General features: G+C 41.0%; 1 protein-coding gene across 1 annotated transcript in view; it reads right to left on the bottom strand.

Moving 5' to 3' along the window:
• Window positions 1-95: 95 nt before the first annotated feature.
• ecel1 (endothelin converting enzyme-like 1) overlaps window positions 96-21,296 on the bottom strand; it is a 62,708-nt gene continuing 41,507 nt past the window's right edge. Inside the window, exons 12-19 of the mRNA XM_084127313.1 lie at window positions 7,641-7,699; window positions 7,122-7,173; window positions 6,245-6,312; window positions 4,469-4,593; window positions 4,233-4,298; window positions 2,984-3,079; window positions 2,822-2,898; window positions 96-937 (exon numbers count right to left, since the gene is read on the bottom strand). Coding sequence (XP_083983439.1) covers window positions 838-937; window positions 2,822-2,898; window positions 2,984-3,079; window positions 4,233-4,298; window positions 4,469-4,593; window positions 6,245-6,312; window positions 7,122-7,173; window positions 7,641-7,699 — 643 coding nt within the window. The 3' untranslated portion in view covers window positions 96-837. The remainder of the gene's footprint in view (window positions 938-2,821; window positions 2,899-2,983; window positions 3,080-4,232; window positions 4,299-4,468; window positions 4,594-6,244; window positions 6,313-7,121; window positions 7,174-7,640; window positions 7,700-21,296) is intronic.

Here is a 21,296-nt window from a genome sequence, read left to right as displayed (position 1 = left end):
CCAATATCTGGATTTAAATTCACCACGTAACGTAAATAGTGTGCAAGTTCTGTCTGTCTCTGTCAATGTTTCTATAAATGATTAAAAGAAAGATCTGTCAGTTGTTGCATATGATCTTGTTTTATTCCAAACATGGATTATGGAGAATTCAGCATTTTCCAGTTTTTCATTCAACAAAGTCTTATTTTTGTGAGTGTGTGAGCCAGAGAGAGAGAGAGAGAGAGAGAGAGTGTGTGTGTGTGTGTGTGTGTGTGTGTGTATGTGTTTTAAACAGGAAACATGCTTTATTTGACCTGTACATTTTTCTAAACTTTCATATAGTGCATCTGTACAAAGTTACTCTTTTTATCTTTCATGAGCAAAAACTTTATACAAAATTAAAGTTCTATAATAATAATAACAAATGTTCCCTTCTTCACTGCAGTTGCATAAACGTTCGTTTGGGGTTATTTTGAAGTCCAGACTTCATCTGGGAGAAATAACATTAACATCTTCCTTCACAATCACATAAACATCACATCAGGAACCCAGAAATAAGTCTTGAGTTATCCCAGAATGCACTCTGTCCTACTTAAAAAACACGAAACTTCTCCGACAAAACACGTCATATCAAAACGTCAACATGCCTATACGATACAGCGCCGCCTCTGTTCACACACACAACGTGACTGAGATAACACACTCCGCATCAGAATATAAAAATAAACATTTCAAAAGAAGGAGTTATGGCACATGAGGGTGATTCTGATCGAATGCTGTAAACATCGAACGGCGTCGTGATTGGATGGTGATGTCGAGCAGCTCGGGGTCGTGAGGTCACGGGGGCGGGGTCAAAGGTCACCAGACGGCACACTTGTTGACGGGGTTCATGGGTGATCCTCTGGGGCAGTGAAACACTCGCCCGAACTCCTCGAACTGAGACGCGCTGCCGATCACCCTGCACACACACACACACACACACACACACACACATTCATGCACAACTGAGGGATTATTAATATTCAAAAATAAAAAATAAATACTTCAAATTCAAGGTCTGAATGTGGGGACACGCTTCGAGTGAGAGTAAGGTTTCATGTAAGATACACTGTTACAGTTTTCATGTGTTTATTTATGGCCATATGGCAGAGATTCACAAACTTTCCAGGATTTGAAGTGGGAACCCTGGTATTAATGCAGAACCGAGGAACGATTAACATCTCAGAATATGAAAATATATATGGAAACATATAAGTGGAAGTAAATAAATCTGCATTGTTTATCCTTTTGATCTTTCTTTTTAAAAAAAATGCAAAAAACTAACCTTTCATTAAAGTAAATTCAATACACTTTTGAATGAAAGTGTCATAAAACTAAAACAAAAACAACACAAATTCAATAATTCATTTTAAGCAACTATAATAGTATTTCACTGTTGTGTGGAACTCAGTACAAGTAACTTGAGTTATGTAATCAGATTACTTTTTCAAGTAACTAGTAAAGTAACGCATTACTTTTCCAATTTACAACAAAATATCTGAGTTACTTTTTCACATTAATTGACTGACAGCTCTCCTGTCCTCATGTTGAGAGAAATAGTGTGTGTGTGTGTGCGTGCGTGCGTGTGTGTGTGTGTGTGTTTACTCGCTCATTTGCATGAAAACATTCAGTATTCCTCAAAATGAATAAAAACAATTCAACATTGGCTGAATTATTCATAATTCAATATACAATAATGCAATTTATTTGTTTGCTTCTGTAATTATTTATTATTCCGTTTTAATTGTTTTGTCTGTTTTAATTTGGTTTGATTGCGTTTATAAGGTGTAACAGTCGGATATTGTCACTGTTTATGTAAAACAATAAAATGCACACTTGAAAAAAAGTTATGTATTTGTTATCAGTGCTGTCAATTCGATTAATCGCATCTAACATATATAATGTATGTGTGTGTGTGTGTGTGTGTGTGTGTGTGTGTGTGTGTGTGTGTGTATAAATATATATATATATTAGGGCTGTGAAATGATTAATCGTGATTAATCGCATCCAAAATAAAAGTTTGTGTTCACATAATATATATGTGTGTGTACTGTGCATAATTATTTTGTATATATAAATACACACACATGCATGTATATATTTAAGAAATATTTGCTTAAATATACTGTATATGTAATTTGTATTATATATAAATATAAATATTTTATGTATAAATAAAAATAAAAATCTTAAATTTATACATGCATGTGTGTGTATTTATATATACAAAATAATTATGCACAGTACACACACATATATTATGTGAACACAAACTTTTATTTTGGATGCGATTAATCGTTTCACAGCCCTAATATATATATATATATATATATATATATATATATATATATATATATATATATATATATAAATAAAATGTATACAGTTGTGGTCAGAATTATTGCCTAGTAATTAATCTCCATTGTTTATCCTTTTGATAAACAATCAACTTTCATTCAAAAAATTACACACACACACACACACACACACACACACACACACACAATATATATTTGCAAACTTGTGTGTTAGATGTGATTAATCCATTTGAATTAATTAATTATATAATAATTTTAATTTAATAATAAAAATAATAAAACATATAATAAATAATATACACATTTATAATATTTCTAATTATTTGAATGTCCATAATTAAATGGCATTATGCAAAACAATAACGTCTGAGAAATAAAGTCATTATGGTTATGGTTATGGTTACCAACAGAGCGGTCTCTAGATAATGAGTCACTCATAGTTTGTGTGACTAGAGGTCACCTGTAGTGGGGGGGGGGGTCATTACCTGTAGTGTTCAGGTGCGTGTTTATCCGTCAGCAGCTGCAGGTAGATCGACTGCGATCGCCTCTTCATACACCAGTTCTGTCACGCAAACATGTGGAAGATATTTCAGAATCTCAAGAGCTGATCCTCACTTCACTAGAGATTATTATAGAGTACTGATTACCTGAGCAAAGGCGATGAAGAACAGCTGCTCGTGTGTGTACTTGAGTCCTGGAAGAGGACGCTCAGGGCCGTGTTCACGAACCCACTTCTGATACGCCTGCACACACACACACACACACACACACACACACGCACGCATAAATCAAGCTTTGTAGCTGATCACTCATCAGAAAAGAATCTGCAAGCAACCAAATTATGTTATAATTAAATGCTGTTATGCTATAATGTGATTTGTGATTGTTTAAGTCTCTGTTAACATTATCTTATTGCATTAAAGACAGTTTTGACCCGGTGGAACTTGAGCTTCTAAAACAGTCATTACTTCATATTTTTTTAACTAAAACCATGTTGTATCTGATCAGCAACTTCTCAATAATGCGTAAATGTGCAAAATAATCTAAGTTTTGAATGTTACAGTGTTTTACGATGTGCGTTTACTACATTTACCCACTTTTTATGAATTAAGAAATAGACAAAATCTTAGAAATCTTTGAAAAATAGAAACCGCTTCTAGAACAGAATCGTGGCGTGTCGCGGCTGGCTAGGACAAACACTCTGATTAATTTATTTAATCTAATTTAATATTCATCAATATTATTGCTCTCCTGCATTGACAGCATTATATGAGAACTGAACTGAGCTGGACGATGACATCACTGTTTTTTATATATAAGTGAACTAAATTAATAACTTTTTTACAACAGAAATGAACCATCACTGAACTTCCTTAAGCTGGACTGTGATGCTATTTTCTTCTGGACACAAACTTGCATTATTTCCCTGTAATCTCTGTAAAGCTGCTGTGAAACACTCTTGTATAAATAAAGGAGGCTTGATAGTTTCCTGGTCATGATGTCACCGGTTTCACACATGCTTCACGAGCCAATCACGCGGAGGCGTTCCCACAGCGCGAGGTTACGCAACCGAGACGCTTTCAATGTTCAAGAGACACTACAATAATTCTTCAAAATCTGGCTAAAAAACACATTAGTTATTTCAATACTAACATTTCAGTGTAACACTTCTGGGTCTGAACTGACTCGAGTGGAATAGTTAGTACAGACACTTTGACCAACCGACGCTTTCTCTTCTCCTGAAAGTGAGTGTGTGTGTCAGAAGCAGGACGTGCTGCTCGTCAGGGATCGGGTTAAGCGCTGTCCAGTCGCTCGACTGACGCTGATTTGCACTTTTCGAGGTAGGAAGTTTTAAATGAAGACATTCTGATTAAGAAGAGAATGATTATAACTCACATAATAAGACAATTTCAGTCCGCCCAGATCAGCGATGTTCTCTCCCAGCGTCAGACGCCCGTTCACCTGCACACACACACACACACACACACACACACCTGCTTTAGTGTGTACAACCAGATCGCTCTATATGTCTGTATGTGTGTGTGTGTGTGTGTGTGTGTGTGTGCGTGTGTGTGTGTGCGTGTGTGAGTGTGAGTGTGTGTGTGAGTGTGAGTGTGTGTGTGTGTGTGTACCCTCTGGTTGTACACAGTGAAGTTGTCGTAGAGTTTGATGATACACTCCGTCTTCTTCTGGAACTTCCTGTATGAGTCTTCGGTCCACCATTGCTTCAGGTTGCCATAGCGATCGTACTGCCCACCTATCAGCAGACAGGAAGAGGTCACATGACCTTAAATCAAAACATGACACTACTCTCTACTCACTACTCACTACTCTATACTCTCTACTCGCTACTCGCTACTCTCTACTCGCTACTCGCTACTCACTACTCTCTACTCTCTAATCGCTACTCTCTACTCTCTACTCTCTACTCTCTAATCGCTACTCTCTACTCTCTAATCGCTACTCGCTACTCGCTACTCGCTACTCGCTAATCGCTACTCTCTACTCGCTACTCTCTAATCACTAATCACTACTCACTACTCGCTACTCGCTACTCTAATCTCTACTCTCTACTCTCTACCCGCTACCCGCTACTCTCTACTCTCTACTCTCTACTCTACTCTCTACTCGCTACTCTAATCTCTACTCGCTACTCGCTACTCGCTACTCACTACTCACTACTCACTACTCACTACTCTCTAATCGCTACTCTCTACTCTCTAATCGCTACTCGCTACTCGCTAATCGCTACTCTCTACTCGCTACTCTCTAATCACTAATCACTACTCGCTACTCGCTACTCGCTACTCGCTAATCACTACTCACTACTCACTACTCACTACTCACTACTCTAATCTCTACTCGCTACTCGCTACTCGCTAATCTCTACTCGCTACTCACTACTCTCTACTCTCTACTCTCTACTCACTAATCACTAATCACTACTCTCTACTCTCTACTCGCTACTCTAATCTCTAATCTCTAATCTCTAATCTCTACTCTCTACTCTAATCTCTACTCACTACTCACTACTCGCTACTCTCTACTCGCTACTCTAATCTCTACTCTCTACTCTCTACCCGCTACTCTCTACTCTCTACTCTACTCTCTACTCGCTACTCTAATCTCTACTCACTACTCTACTCTACTCTCTACTCGCTACTCTAATCTCTACTCACTACTCGCTACTCTAATCTCTACTCGCTACTCACTACTCACTACTCGCTACTCTCTACTCGCTACTCTAATCTCTACTCTCTACTCTCTACCCGCTACTCTCTACTCTCTACTCTCTACTCTACTCTCTACTCGCTACTCTAATCTCTACTCACTACTCTCTACTCTCTACTCGCTACTCTAATCTCTACTCACTACTCGCTACTCTAATCTCTACTCGCTACTCTCTACTCGCTACTCACTACTCACTACTCATAAGTGCTTTTAAATATGCTACTTTTTCACTCTTACTCAAGTAGTTTTTTGGACAAGTACTTTTTACTCTACTCACACTACATTTTTTGGAATGTAATGGTACTTTTACTTATGTTTTAGCAGTACTCTTTCTGCCACTGGTCGTTTGTGTCTCTCTCTCTCTCTCTCTCTCTCTCTCTCTGTCGTGTGTCTCTCTTTCTCTCTCTCTCTCTCTCTCTGTCGTGTGTCTCTCTTTCTCTCTCTCTCTCTCTCTCTCTCTCTCTGTCGTGTGTCTCTCTTTCTCTCTCTCTCTCTCTCTGTCGTGTGTCTCTCTTTCTCTCTCTCTCTCTCTCTCTCTCTCTCTGTCGTGTGTCTCTCTTTCTCTCTCTCTCTCTCTCTCTCTCTCTGTCGTGTGTCTCTCTTTCTCTCTCTCTCTCTCTCTCTCTCTCTGTCGTGTGTGTGTGTCTCTCTCTCTCTGTCGTGTGTGTGTCTCTCACCCCAGTCGTCGTATCCGTGTGTGAGCTCGTGTCCGATGATCGCACCAATTCCTCCGTAGTTCAGTGACCTGAGAGAGAAGAAACACTGAGTCTCGTTACAGCAGGCTCACTCACACACACACACACACACACACACACACACACACACTCACGTGTGTATTACAACGCTGTGAACAGCAGGAGGCAGCAGAGACTCAAACACTCTCTCTCTATACACACACTCACACACGCACACACACTCGTGTGCATTACAGCGCTGTGAACAGCAGGAGGCAGCAGAGACTCAAACACTCACGCTCACACACACACACACACACACACACACACAAACAGACTTCTGCTGTTTTATACATAGCCAGTTGTAAATACTGTCACATACCAGGAAACGACTAAATGTCTACAATAAAAAAACTGCACTTTAATAGTATATCAGTGATACTAAAATAATGTCACAACCACATATATCTGTATATCTATAGTGTGTGTGTGTGTGTGTGTGTGTGTGTGTGTGTGTGTGTGTGTGTGTGTGTGTTTACGTGTGGTCTGTTAACATTTGTCCCCTCTAACAGACTTTGTGAAGGGAAATCAATACAAATCTGCAAGAACTCTCAGAGAAAAGCCACAGCAACCATAAACACACACACACACACACACACACACACACACACACACACACACTCACTCACTCACTCTCTCTCTCTCTCTCTCTCTCTCTCACACACACACACACACACACACACACTCTCTCTCTCTCTCTCTCTCTCTCTCTCTCTCTCACACACACACACACACACACCTGTCTGCTAGTGACATCATGATTGTGAAATGACAGTGTATCATCAGAGTAATATTGATCTGGGAATAATCAAACACTCACTGAGGGAATTCGGGATCATAGAGTGTCGGCTGGAGGATTCCTGCGGGAAAAACTGAAGAGAGAGACTTTAAACTTCATCGAATCAAACTCCACAATTATTGTTTAATAGGATATTGCGGTGTTTATCATAGATTATTTATCGGTGCACATGATTATTGTGTTAATAATCATTAATCAGAATAACTTCCTGTGGGCGGGACAACCTGTCAGTCACATGAGATCAGCCAATAGCAAACCACAACCATCCAACGAGCCAATCAACTCCTCAGACACAATCAAGCCCCACATTTGTTCTTGTTCCTGAAGCGTTTCACTCGATATACGAAGACTAGCGTAACCTCCCCTCTCATTATGCATATTCGTATCCAGGATTAGTAAACAAATAAACAGCATTTTTTTAAATAGAATCTTTTGTAACATTATAAAGTCTTTACTGTCATTTTTGATCAATTTAATGCGTCCTTGATGAATAAAAGTATTGATTTGAGTATTCATGTGTGTGTGTTTGATGACACTCACCCATCTGGTTTTTGTTTGGCAGATAATACGCATTTAAAGCCTGTGGTGGAAGAAGCCACCTATGGACACACACACACACACACACACACACACTAACTCAGCGCCTGTTTAAGGATCAATGACGAATCTGTTAAGATTAAGAGAAAACTCTTTTAAATCGAGTTTAAATGCACAAGGCGCGTTCATGTCCATAGCTGCGTCCGAAATCGCGTACTATGTGAGTAGGTACTACATTTAAATTAGAACGTACTTCGCGACCGTTAAAAAAGTACGTTCTATATAGTATGAATACGGGTAGTATGAATGGAGTCCGGACGTACTACATGCGCCATGTTGGAAATGTCACGTGACATACGCTATCATAACAGCGCGAAAATTTAAAGAGCCCATTCCACTGACTGCACCAACTGCGAGCGATGTTTTTAGTTCTGCTTTCTGCTTTCGTCTGCGTTTTTACGTCGTTCGAGCTCACAATCCAGAGGAGGCGTCGGTCAGCTACTCGCAGATCACGCCTTCGTCGAGAGCTTTTACGGAATTTCTCAAATAACGTAAGTATCATCATTTATTTACCTAATAAATTTTACCTCAGAAAAACACACAAACCTGTGAACGATGACAGATGTTAATTTTTGGCAAGGAAAAAGTAATTTATTTGCTTGTGCTATTACCATCGATGAATAAACATGAATGAATCAATAATGAATGAATTGATTCATTCATTGATGGTAATGGCATAAGCAGTGTGCCTGTATGCTTGTGTATGTGAATATATATCGTACAGCTTGTGAAATTACCATCAATGAATGAATCAATAGAGATACATTTTTATTTAATTTTAATTTAATTTTTTTATTTAATTTTAATGGCAATTTTAAATTTAATTTTAATGGCAATAGCTCATTTTTATTACCATTAGTGAAATAACTGAACATAAATATACAAGCTTGATAAAAATATTATTTTAATTTTTAATATTTTAATAATTTCTCCTATAATTCTAGAAGAGAATTTCAATTGGCACTTACATATATTCAAATACATCATGTATAAGAAATGGATTGTATACATATAAATACAGACATACTATATTTATAAATAAGCCAACACAAGAAACAAGTAGCCTATCTTGTTAATTAAAATTGTATTCTAAAATAAAACTATATACACGTTTACAGATTGTGAGCCCTACAACCTACTGCCACCTGAAGCTGCTGTGCCAATTCTTCGGCTGTATTTTGAAGATGGAGCTGACCTCCGCCCCAACCTTCGACTTTCACGGCAGTCCATCCAGTCCTTGATTGCTGCAGTGAAGTCTGAATGCGACCATGGGTGGGAAAAGGACGTTGAGGTGCTGGTTTTCCTCTACTGGCTGGCCCATGCAGCATCATACCGGGTAGTGTCACTCGCCTTTGACATCCCGAAGTCTACTGTGCACGACATTGTGCACAGAATGAGCAAGGCAGTCATCGGCATTTTGAGGCAGCTCATCGCTTTCCCCAGCGCAGATGACCTGGAGGTGGTGGGAGCAGGTTTTGCTCAACTGGCAGGGTCTCCAGCTTTCAGGGTAGTAGCTGGGGCAATAGATGGCTGTCACATCCGCATCAAACCACCAGCAAGTGACGTGCAGTGCTACTTCAACCGGAAGCTCTTTAATTCTGTACAGCTGCAGGCCATCACTGACCACCAGGGGAAGTTCCTTGACATTTTTGTTGGGTATCCTGGGTATCCCGAATGCTGTACAGGCTCGCTACAATAGGAAGCATTCTCGTGCACGAAACATCATCGAGAGGGCCTTCGGGATGCTGAAAACGCGCTGGCGTTCCATTTTTTTCAAGGCCCTGGAAGTCAGCCCTGCTTTTGTGCCAGATGTTGTTGCATGCTGCACGGTGCTCCACAACCTCTGTCTTATCAATGGGGACATAGTTGATCCAGAAGTTGCGGAGGATGACGATGGCCCACCTGAACCCCGCAACACAGAAGCCAGCGCAGGAGAGCACGTGCGGGACAATTTAGCTGCAGCGGTGTCTGCACCAGGCAACTGTGTGCCTGCTCTTCATGAGCACGATTACCTGTAGGACAATTAACACAGGTTAAAATCAGTTCTTGTTCTTAGATTGACAGTGTTCCAGGTTGTCTGTTAGTTATGTTAGTTATTATGTAAATAGTTAGGTGTGTGTGTGTGGGCACAGCCCACAGGGTGCTGTGATGCGTACAGTGCAGTAGTAGTAGTTAGAGAGATGCATGTCGTGTCTTTTCTTCCTTCACAAGCAGTAATGACCACTGACGACTTGAATTAAAATAAACAAACTGTTTACTGAAGTTTTGAACAGGTTTACACAGATACAGCGCACACACATGGAGTCAATCTCATTTCACTTCTCTATCTTTTTTCTATCTGCGCGCTCTCGCCCACTATGCATTATGGGTAGACTTTTCTTAAAGCTGAACAACCTTGTAAATGACAAAACTGTTTCTGTTATTATTAAAGATAATTAATTAAACATTTCTATTCTAATTAATTCACAACATCCTCCCCCCATGAACAAATGTTCATCAACTTAAATCTCTAATGCGTAAAGCAATTGAATAGGTCTCTTTAACACAGTCCCTGTGGATGTGCGAACAGCACAGGATCTAACTTTGCCATCTCGGCCTGGGAACAGCTCTTCAATTTTTCCTAATTTCCAGGTTTGTCTCGGCATGTTGGCATCTCCTATGAGACCAATGTCACCCATCTTCATCTCAGTAGGTTTCTGTATGTTGCAGGAATGTGCAGATTTTAGGTCCAGTAAATAGTCCTTCCTCCAGCGATTCCACAGGTTGGTCATGAGTCGGTTCCTGTATCTCCACCTCATTTGTTTTCATGCAAATGAGCAAGTATCTCCACCTTTTTGTCATATCCTCTTTACTCACAGTGGGATGATCATAGTCTGCCGGAAATGGTTTTGGAGGCAGTGAAGTGAGTCGTTCACCCACCAAGAAGTGTGCTGGTGTTAGTGGCTGCGGCTCATCGAGCTCATTATGGACAAAGGTGAGGGGTCTGGAATTCAGTGTGGCCTCTACTTCTGCAAGGAGTGTAGACATTTCTTCAAAGGTGAGCGATGCCTTTCCTAGCACCTTCCTCAGGCTCGTTTTCACAGACCTAACAAGCCTCTCCCAAAATCCACCCCACCAGGCTGCTCGTTCTACAATGAAACGCCAAGTGATGCCCTTCCCTGAGAAGTATTCCAGAATTTGTGGATCTTTGATGGCTTTCCACAGCTCACTAAGGTCTTGGTTTGCTCTCTTAAAGGTTTTGGCACTGTCCGAATAGATGACCTTGCACAGCCCTCTTCTGGAAACAAATCGCTTGAGTGCTAACAAGAAACTTTCTGTTGACTGACTTGAAACCAGCTCCAAATGCACTGCTCTAGTGACAGCACATGTGAACAGAGCAACATAAGCCTTGCATAGTGCACGATCATTCTTCACATACAGTGGACCTGCAAAGTCTATGCCAGTTACTTCAAATGGGGGGTCTCTGATATTCTGTCTCGTGGTAATGGAGCAGTGTCCTGCTGTGCGGGCTTTGCTTTAAATCTTTTGCACACAGTACATTTTGACAGAATACTTTTCACAATTTGTCTGGCTCGCAAAATCCAGTATCTACTTCTAATTTGTACTAGTGTGTCTCTCAGACCAGAATGCATGATAAATTCATGATTGTGCTGAACCAGCAGCTCACAATATCCGTCTTTGTTGGGCAGAATCCATGGATGTTTTTCTCTGTAACTGAAGTCTGACTGTTGCAGTCTGCCTCCAACACAGAGCAATTCATCTTCTTCAAGGAAAGGCTTTAGGTCTCTGATTTTTGAATCTGCGTTCAGGGTCTTACCAGCTTTCAGCAAATTGATTTCATGACTAAAGCTGCTATCTTGTGTCACCTTTATCCAGTACTTCTCGGCCTCAAACATTTCCTCAGCAGTCAGCTCACCTCGCATCTTGGAGCTTGAACTTGCATTGTGCACAAACCGCTTGATCCAAGCGGTGACTCGCAGAACTCGCTTCAGCTTACTGTACTTCAGTAAATCCAGGACAGGTTCCATTCTCTTTTCGTCACTGCCGCTACTGAGTTGCACGATGATCTGCTGACCTTGCTTTAGCTCACTAGTCACATCTTCATCACTTTGATCTTCATCGCTCTCTTCCAATAGATTTGGTGCAGTCAGAAATGAAGGTCCTTTCCACCACAGTTGACTTTCCTTCAGGTTAGCTGCAGTCTGACCTCTGGTGGGAAGGTCTGCAGGATTGAACTTGCCTTTACAGTGAGACCACATTGCAGGATTGGTTAAAGACTGGATTTCTGACACTCGGTTTGACACAAACTGTTTCCATTTGTGAGCTGGACTGCGAATCCACTGCAGCACAATCATCGAATCCGTCCACATATGAACTTGATGGAGCTCCATATTCAGAGGCTTTAACAGACTGTTTCCTAGTCTTGCTCCAATCACTGCTCCCATCAGCTCAAGACGAGGCAGTGAGATCTTCTTCAGGGGGGGTACCCTGGACTTTGAAGTAACAAGGCATGTGGTCTTTGCTCCATCATCAGCTACTCGTAGCAGGTAAGCGACAGTACTATAAGCTTTCTCGCTTGCATCACAAAACACGTGGAGTTGATGTGCGTCGTGTCTGTGCACTGATTTTATTCCATACCAACGAGGAATGTGTATGTGGTGGATCTGTGGAAGTTCTGAACACCATCCTTGCCATTCTTGTGCAAGATCTGTGGGCAGCTCCTCATCCCAGCCGAGGCCTCGTATCCACATCTCTTGGAAACAGTGAATGGGGTAAGAAAGCCTATTGGGTCGAATATGCGAGCAGAGAGCTTTAGAACACTTCTTTTAGTATTCTCTCTTTTAGCTACAGCATCCAGCAATGCAGTCAGGTCAAAGACGAACTCATCTGTTTTAGTTCTCCATACCAAGCCTAGTACCTTCAGCACTGATCCATGCGTTTCTGTCTCCTCTGCAGGTTCACTCATTGTTGTCTTCCATTTCTCCTTCAGTGCAGCACAGTTGGTTGTCCACTTGCAAAGGTCCATGCCAGCTGCATACATAATCTCCCTTGCACCAGTAGTTATGGAGAAGGCATTTTCAACATCACTTGCACTTGAGATTAAGTCATCAACATAAAGTGATTCTTTTATTATCTTTACTACCTCAGGAAGTTGGTCTTCGTATTCCTTCAGATGCTTTCTCACTGTAGCTGCCAGGAGGAATGGGCTGGGGGACACTCCAAACACCACTCTCGTCATCCATAGCACACGCAGCTTCTCACCTGCGTCTTCATGGGGTGGTGCAGTGAGCCAGAGGAACCGCACTGCATCTCTGTCCTTCTCAGCAAGAGAAATCTGCAAGAAAGCCTTCTTGATGTCTGCGGTAAATGCAATCTCATTCAGTCTGAATTTTATTAGTATGCTGAGCAGATCTGGATTCAGGTTAGGACCAGTAAGTAGACAGTCATTTAGTGTCATGTGATGAAGCATCAAACACTACTCTGAGCTTTGTTGTTACCTTGTCTTCGTGAAGAACAGCATGATGAGGCATGTAATACTTTACAGCGTTTGGAGATGATCCATCCTCCATCACGTCTTCGACGATGCCTTGCTCAAGGTAATCATTCACAACTTCATTATATCTGTGATACAGCACTACATCTGACTGCAACTTTCTTTTAAGCCCTTCAAATCTTTTCCTTGCGATTCTGTAGTTATCTGGGAGTTCTGGTTTGTCAGGTCGCCATGGCAGCTCAACTTCATATCGTCCGTTTTTGTACTTCATATTGAGTTGTTTTTTGAAACATGTGAAGAGCCTCCTCTTCTTCAGGGCGGTCTGTCTGCTGCATGGTAATGCCAAGGGACTCTATTTCCCAGAAGGCGTTCAGACGTTCTGAGACCAGCGTGTCTTCATTCATTTGTATGTGCATGCATGCTGCGTCAGAAACACTGGACATTGTGACTGGGCCCTGCACTGACCATCCAAAAATGCTCTCAATGGCCACAAAAGCATCTGTGATTCTTTCCACTTGGCCTGACACTACATGGCAATAATAGTCTGCACCAATCAGCATAGACAACTCTGTATCACAAGTGCTGGGGTCTGTATAGTCTGCCAGCTGCAAGCCTTTTCGTTTCAACTCTGCTTGGATGTGCTCACCTGGAATCTTCATCACAGCACTGCATACTTGAGGGGTGTCGAGTGCTTCTACTTCCACCTTCTGCTCTTTGTTCCAGATGCTTTGCAGAATGACTTTAACTGTGTTGCGCCTTGATGTTACTGGTGCTGCAGAGCCAAAAGTATGAAGAGTGAACGTTTCTTGCTTTGTCACAGGCAATTTTAAAGTTCTTACTGTGTTCTCACTGATGAAGCTTCTCTGACTGCCCCCATCCAGTAAGCAGCGAATGCTTTTACGTCCACCAGGTCCTTCTGCCCATGCTCTTACAGTCTGAAGGAGCACAGCGTTCTGTTTATTGGGCTGGATCTTAACAGAATGTGAAGCAAATGAAGAAACTACATCATCTTTGTAGTCAGTGTCTGAAGTGTTTGTTTCTCCTTTCTAACACACAGCACTATGATGTCTGCCTCCACACACATCACAGCACACCTTGACTTTACAGAATCGTGCAATGTGCTTTGGCCCAAGACAAACAAAGCATCGTCCCAGTTTCATCAATTTTACCTTTCGTGCAGCAATATCAGTTCCTGGACACAGTTCTGTTTTGTGTGCTGTACTGTCACAGAAAAGACAGTTCTGTATTCTTTGACTGGTGGTTTGCAGTACTGCAGCTGATGGCATGTGATGCTTTTTCTGCTTCATTTCAATTGATGTGTCTGGTCTTTTAAATGGTTTATGATAGCTCTGGCTGTCTTTGGAATTACCTGGCTTAATCAGTTGCATGGCTCTTTCTCTGCTCAGAATCTCTTTCTGTAGAAATTCCATAACTTCTGAGACCTTCCATTCATCACCGGTTCCTCTTTGGCGACTGTACTGAAGAGCAATGTCGTCTGGAATCATCTGTAGCTGAACAGGGCATAGCAGGCTGCCGTATGCCTCTGATGCAACACCCAGCGATTCTAAGCTACGGATCTGTACTTCACATTCATCGTAGAGTTGTCTCAGAGCACTGACATCGTGTGATTTCTTTACTGGGCAGAGATTCAACAACTTGGTCATATGCGCATTAATGAGCAGATCCTTTCTTCCGAACCGGTTCTGAAGCAGATCGATCGCGTGATCGTAATTGCCGTCTGTCAACATCAGTCCCGCTATTGCCTTTGAAGCAGCGCCGGTTACATGTGTCTTTAAATAATTAAACTTCTCTGTTTTGCTCAGCGCGTGGTTTCTGTGAATAGCGGTTTCAAACTGATTCCAAAAGTCTTGCCACAAGCTTATTTCACCGCTGAACTTGCTGATAATTAACTTGGGTAACTTAACTGTCTGTCCGCGCTGCAATGGCACTGCGTCACATGGCTTGCTGTTGGTGCTTTCCCGGATTCTCTGCATCACGCGCCGCACGCGAGCCTTCGCGCTGATGACTCGCTCTCCATATCCGCATCAACAACTTCATTTTCCAAATCATCCATTTCTGTACACTCCTCTATTTCGCGATCTAACTCCAGCAGCGTTTCCTCTTTTGCAGATAACAGGGCTAACAGTTCACTTAATCTGTCAACAATCGGCATCTTTGCCAACCTCTGTTTCTATGTCTTGCAGAAGTCTCGTCGTGGAACCGCGTACAGCTCTCCGTTTTCTGAGTAGTCTTTCAAGTCGTTCCGCCATTTCGGATGTTGCCTGCAAGTTATCCCGGGTTTCGGCACCAAAATTTGTCGTGTCTTTTCTTCCTTCACAAGCAGTAATGACCACTGACGACTTGAATTAAAATAAACAAACTGTTTACTGAAGTTTTGAACAGGTTTACACAGATACAGCGCACACACATGGAGTCAATCTCATTTCACTTCTCTATCTTTTTTCTATCTGCGCGCTCTCGCCCACTATGCATTATGGGTAGACTTTTCTTAAAGCTGAACAACCTTGTAAATGACAAAACTGTTTCTGTTATTATTAAAGATAATTAATTAAACATTTCTATTCTAATTAATTCACAACAGTGCATGGCTATCTGTGTGCATCCCTCTTGCTTACAGCTCACTGCCGCTGGACAAAGCCTCTCCATCACCAAGACTCCTGTCGGGCCTCCTCGCGGCTGCACATGGTAACTGGGGATATTGCAGACCCAGGCTAATCGACAGGGGATCTCGGAGCTACAGTGGTCCCTAGAGGTGACACCCACCAACCACTGGCGCACTGCCTTAGGCTGTGTGTGAATTTGTATACCAAATCTTTAAAATTATAACTACATATCACATACTTGAGCTTAATTACAAATTATTTACTTCAAATCCAAAATTACCCAAGGTGTAAAGTCCTCATCTTGTACACATGCTTTGAAAGAATCATATATTGAATTATTTTAAAGTGATGCCCTACAAATGAGATTGTTAGTAAGAAAGTCCCTTTAGATCTCTTAGAAACCTGTGAAGGTTACCTTACTGAAGCTGCTGACGTTCATTTTCTTCCCTCAGAATGACACTATAATAAAAATGTTTTAATACTTTTCCTTTTGATGGTGCTGTTGGATTACATTTTTATTAAATGTTTAATTTAGTTAGTATATAAACTGAGAAAGTGATTATTGAGTTTACAGCAAGATATTCCTGCCCGACCTGGTTTTCCTTTGTTCTCTAAATGAGTCAATTCCTGAGACTCTCACCCTCACCCTTTGCCCTTATGCATTTCCTGCCCAGTAAGCTCAATGTACAGCTGTGCTTTTGTCTCTGTGATCATGTGAAGATATGGGTGATACCGTCAGGCTGATTGGATCATTTGAGTAGTTATGCTGATTCAATTGGACTCAGAGTAGGGTGTGTTCCTACTTCATTTGCATGCTTTGTTCAGAGTCTCCACCTCTATGTAATCCCTCCCCCTTGGAATGTATATAACTACAATGCATACTGTATTAGATTAGATCATGTTGGAAGTTTCTACAGCCGCGTACAGAGGAGTTCTCAATAAAGAATAACTTCTGTTGAACGCGATCCCGACTGTCTCACTGGTCTCTGCTTCGAACAAAGAAAACTTTACAACAGATGCTGCCGGGACCCGGATGGAGAAGGAAACTCAAAGAATTTTAAGCTCAATGAACTGAATCTTGAAACTTCAAGCTCAACAAAAGATTTGACAAAGATTGCCAGACTGAATCTTTCCAGCTTCCTCCAGATTGAAAACTTCAAGCTCAAAGATCTCAACAAAGCTGACTGAGTTCCAGACTGAATCTTGAAACTTCAAGCTCAAAGATCTCAACAAAGCTGACTGAGTTCCAGACGAAATTTTTCTGTACAACCAACGATTCAGTGAGTTTACACTCCATTCAAAGAACCAATGCAGACCAGTACAAATGTTTTCCTCTGCGCCGTTCAGAGAAGTAGTTAACAAACAGCTGTAGAGTTTGGTTAACTAAAGATAAATTAGCCTCTAAAAAGTTTTCTTTTAGAGATGAAATTGATCCTCTGTTGTTGACAGGGAAGATTAACAGTTACATGTTAATATTATGTGTATGCTCTTGCTAGAGAAGACCTATCTGTAAGCTAGAGAAAGTTAGCATCAAGTGCTAATAGTTGGTATCCTTTGCTTTAGGCAGAGAAGAATTAGCTTTACGTGCTAGTTATTTCTGTTGATTCTCTGTTCTTGTCGGCAGGGAAGTTAAGTGTGGTAATTTGGAAAGTTAACAATAGTTAAGCTGTGTTAACAAGTGTACCCTCTATTGTAGACAGTAGAGAGAAGTTTTAATGTTTTTGATTGTGTGGTAACAAAGAAATTCACAAAAATGTTTAGGAAAAGTACTAGACAGATTACACCTTTTTGGACAGATAGTGAATTCAAGTCTTTGTTATCAGAGCACATGGACTCAATCGTGACTGAGGAAGTCAGATTGAATTTAACAAAGAAATTTTGCATTAATCCAGGCAACGTTTGGTCAATCGAAGATTGTAAGAAGGTACTAGGAGAAAGTATTCGCAAGAACAGTGTCAAAGGCATTATCTTCTGTCACAGAGAATTTAGCTTATCCATTGTACAAGAACAAGCTCGTTGTATAGATAATTTGAAAGAACAGAACAAAAAATTGCTTACTCAAGTGTCCTGTTTCACGAAAACGGTGGGCCTCAAGGCCTCAACCAAATGTGACTCAGAAAACCAACAGTCAGATGAAAGCTATCCTGATTTACAGTCTTTTGATAGTATAGAGGACAATGTCAATGCAGATGTAAATGCAGTTGAAGTGTGCGTAGCTAGACAAAAGCCTCAGGGAAAAGGTGTTGATACAGTTTCATTTGCAACCCCCATATTGCAGCCACAAGCAGTCAAAACATCTTTATGTCCTAAAGATATTGAGAGAATTGCTGAAAGTTTGCCATCAGTGCAAAGAAATTTTTCTGAGTTTAGGAGAGAGTTGTCCAAAAAGATGCGGCTCTACGATATGTCTCTAGCTGAAGTCACTCAGCTAATATCACAGATCTTGACTGAGTCAGAATTCAATGATTTTGAAAGTGCTGTAAACAATTCCGAGTTTCAAAATGCCAGAAAAGATGAATTGAGAGATGGAGTTTTGAGAGTGTTAACGAACATTGTTGGACCGAACGTGGACTGGTCAAAGATCACTAGTTTGGTACAGAAGAAGGGGGAAACTGTTTGTGATTACACAGAAAGATTTTGCCAGACCGCTGCCGCTTACAGCGGAATTGCTGACACGCCAGAGAAGGTGTTAGGTGATAATGGCCCTTTGGTTCGCACATGGTTTCATTGTCTTTTGCCAGAACACAGAAAGGCGTTGCCTTACTTAAACATCACATGGTGTACGAGAACCCTGGAAGACAACTTGGACAGTTTAGCTATTTGGGAAAGAGATTCTGATGTCAAAGAGAGAGTAAGAATTGCAGCAGTTTCTGTTAAGGTCAACTCAGAGAAGCCAAAGAAACGCAAACGTCCTAGAGAAGCCAGTTGTTCTTACTGTGGCAAGCACGGACATTTTGGAAATGAGTGTAGGAAAAGCAAAAAGAACTTTAAAGATGTAAATAAGGTTACTCAGCTTCTGCTTAGCCTGCTTGATACTCTGAAGCAGCCCCTCCCCTCCTCGTTAAACTCGTGGGGCAACTTGATAAGATGTTAACCATTTAGGCTGTGATTGCTTAATCTCCCCAGTAACTCACAACAAAGATGAAAGACTTAGTGACTGTCACAGCCTTTGTTTGGGGGACATTCAGAAAACTCACAGCCTTAAAATATTATACCACAGAAATATTCCAGTCAGACCTCCATGCTCTATATGATGTCTATTAAGACTGATGTTTCACTGGAGAATGAAAATGTGCCAATTTTCTCACACACTGTACAGTGTGTACACAACACAGGGACAGAATAGGACACGGTTCAGTGAGGGCCCTGGAAAGAACTGACGCAACAGGCGTCGGGGGCCAATCCAGGGTGAAGACAACCTCATAGGCCTTTCCCCATTTAGTCCATCCTTACCTCACTGGTCCATAGGTGTCAAATCAATTAAGAAATAGGGAAAGAATGAAACGACAACAGTAGACTCTGAAAACGATAGAACCATAGTGTTTAAACTGCTACAACCGTAGTGTTTTGAAGAAATACTGCTCTCTGTTTTTCTGTTTTCTGTCTTACAGTGTGCAGATAAAACTTGATGTTCTTTTCCGAGATCCATATGCAACGACCATCTCATCTGCGTATGAAGCCCCAACCTCAAGAAGACAACCAGACCCACTGCTGAACGAACTATCACAAAAGAAAATGAAAAATACACAACGCAGAGAAATTCACGGACCCTAAATTGCATGTTTTGTTTCTGTGTCAGCATGCAATTACAGATGAACAACACAGAGCAAGTTATATGTGCCTGTAACTTACACCAGTTACAAGAATGAACTTTATAGTGTATAAATTTGTATTTTTGTGAGAGTTATTAGAACTCTCAAAGGGGGAAGTGTTGGATTACATTTTTATTAAATGTTTAATTTAGTTAGTATATAAACTGAGAAAGTGATTATTGAGTTTACAGCAAGATATTCCTGCCCGACCTGGTTTTCCTTTGTTCTCTAAATGAGTCAATTCCTGAGACTCTCACCCTCACCCTTTGCCCTTATGCATTTCCTGCCCAGTAAGCTCAATGTACAGCTGTGCTTTTGTCTCTGTGATCATGTGAAGATATGGGTGATACCGTCAGGCTGATTGGATCATTTGAGTAGTTATGCTGATTCAATTGGACTCAGAGTAGGGTGTGTTCCTACTTCATTTGCATGCTTTGTTCAGAGTCTCCACCTCTATGTAATCCCTCCCCCTTGGAATGTATATAACTACAATGCATACTGTATTAGAGTTAGATCATGTTGGAAGTTTCTACAGCCGCGTACAGTGGAGTTCTCAATAAAGAATAACTTCTGTTGAACGCGATCCCGACTGTCTCACTGGTCTCTGCTTCGAACAAAGAAAACTTTACAACAGTGCTTTAAGCTCTATTATTCTACTTTATGCCAAAGTTGTGATTTTGTTTTAAGCTTTGTGTTCTGTATCCATTTAAAAGTTATATACACAAAAAATAAAACAAATACACTTTAACAGTGTCTGGAGTGTGTGGGTATTTCTCTACAGTGAGAAACAGGCACTTGTTTCAAAAACCATCTGGAATCTGCTACAAAACACACACACAAAACACCTAAAAAATATTAATTACTCAATGCCACATATTAAGCACTTCACAACTGACAATCTAGCTACTGTAAATCCCTGGGAATTAAGTGTTTTGTAATAAAACTAGCAAAAACAGCATGACACAGTGAACTTACTAACAAATAAATGAAAAGAGAGTGTGTACCATTTGATTTCTTTATTTTTTTTTGCAATTATTTCTAACAGCTGAAGAAATCTTTCCTCTCTCTCTTTTGTCTCCCTTTCTCTCTCTCTCTCTCACTTCTCGGTCTCTTCGTTCTCCTCTTTCTCTGGCCTCCTGTTCTAGTCTCTTCTCATGCTCTCGTCGCTCTCTTTCTTTTCTTTCCTCTCTCCATCACCTCTCCTTCCTTTCAATGGCATCTCTTTCTCTTTCAGCTTCCCTCTCCTCCATCTCTCGAATCAGCTCCTCAAAATCTTTCCTTTTCCTCCCTACTCTTTCGCGCTCTGACCTCACTGAGGATGGAGAGGTGACAGCAACATCCGGGCCAGATGAGGCAATAAGGGTGGGTGGTGTGATGGAGGGTCTGCCCCCTATTGCCTCATCCATGGCAGAATACCATTTCCAGGATGCTGCTGTTACCCCCCCATCCTCAGTGCTCACCCCAGTCTGTGGACATTTCAGATCCTACAAATATTTGAAAACAGAATATCAAGACAGTCAATTACATTGTAAAACATATGATTTGTTAAATGATTGCATTACAGGGCCAAACATGAGCATGATTCAATCATGACAGAATTCTCATTTTAGGGTGAACTACAATAATAATAAAAGAAATCTTACTTTATATTTTTGTTTAAGATTTTCCC

Source organism: Abramis brama, assembly GCF_963993115.1.
Source record: "Abramis brama genome assembly, chromosome: 10".
Taxonomy (NCBI): Eukaryota; Metazoa; Chordata; class Actinopteri; order Cypriniformes; family Leuciscidae; genus Abramis; species Abramis brama.
Note: the sequence above shows the minus strand (reverse complement) of the source record. Positions and strands in the feature narration are given on the sequence as shown.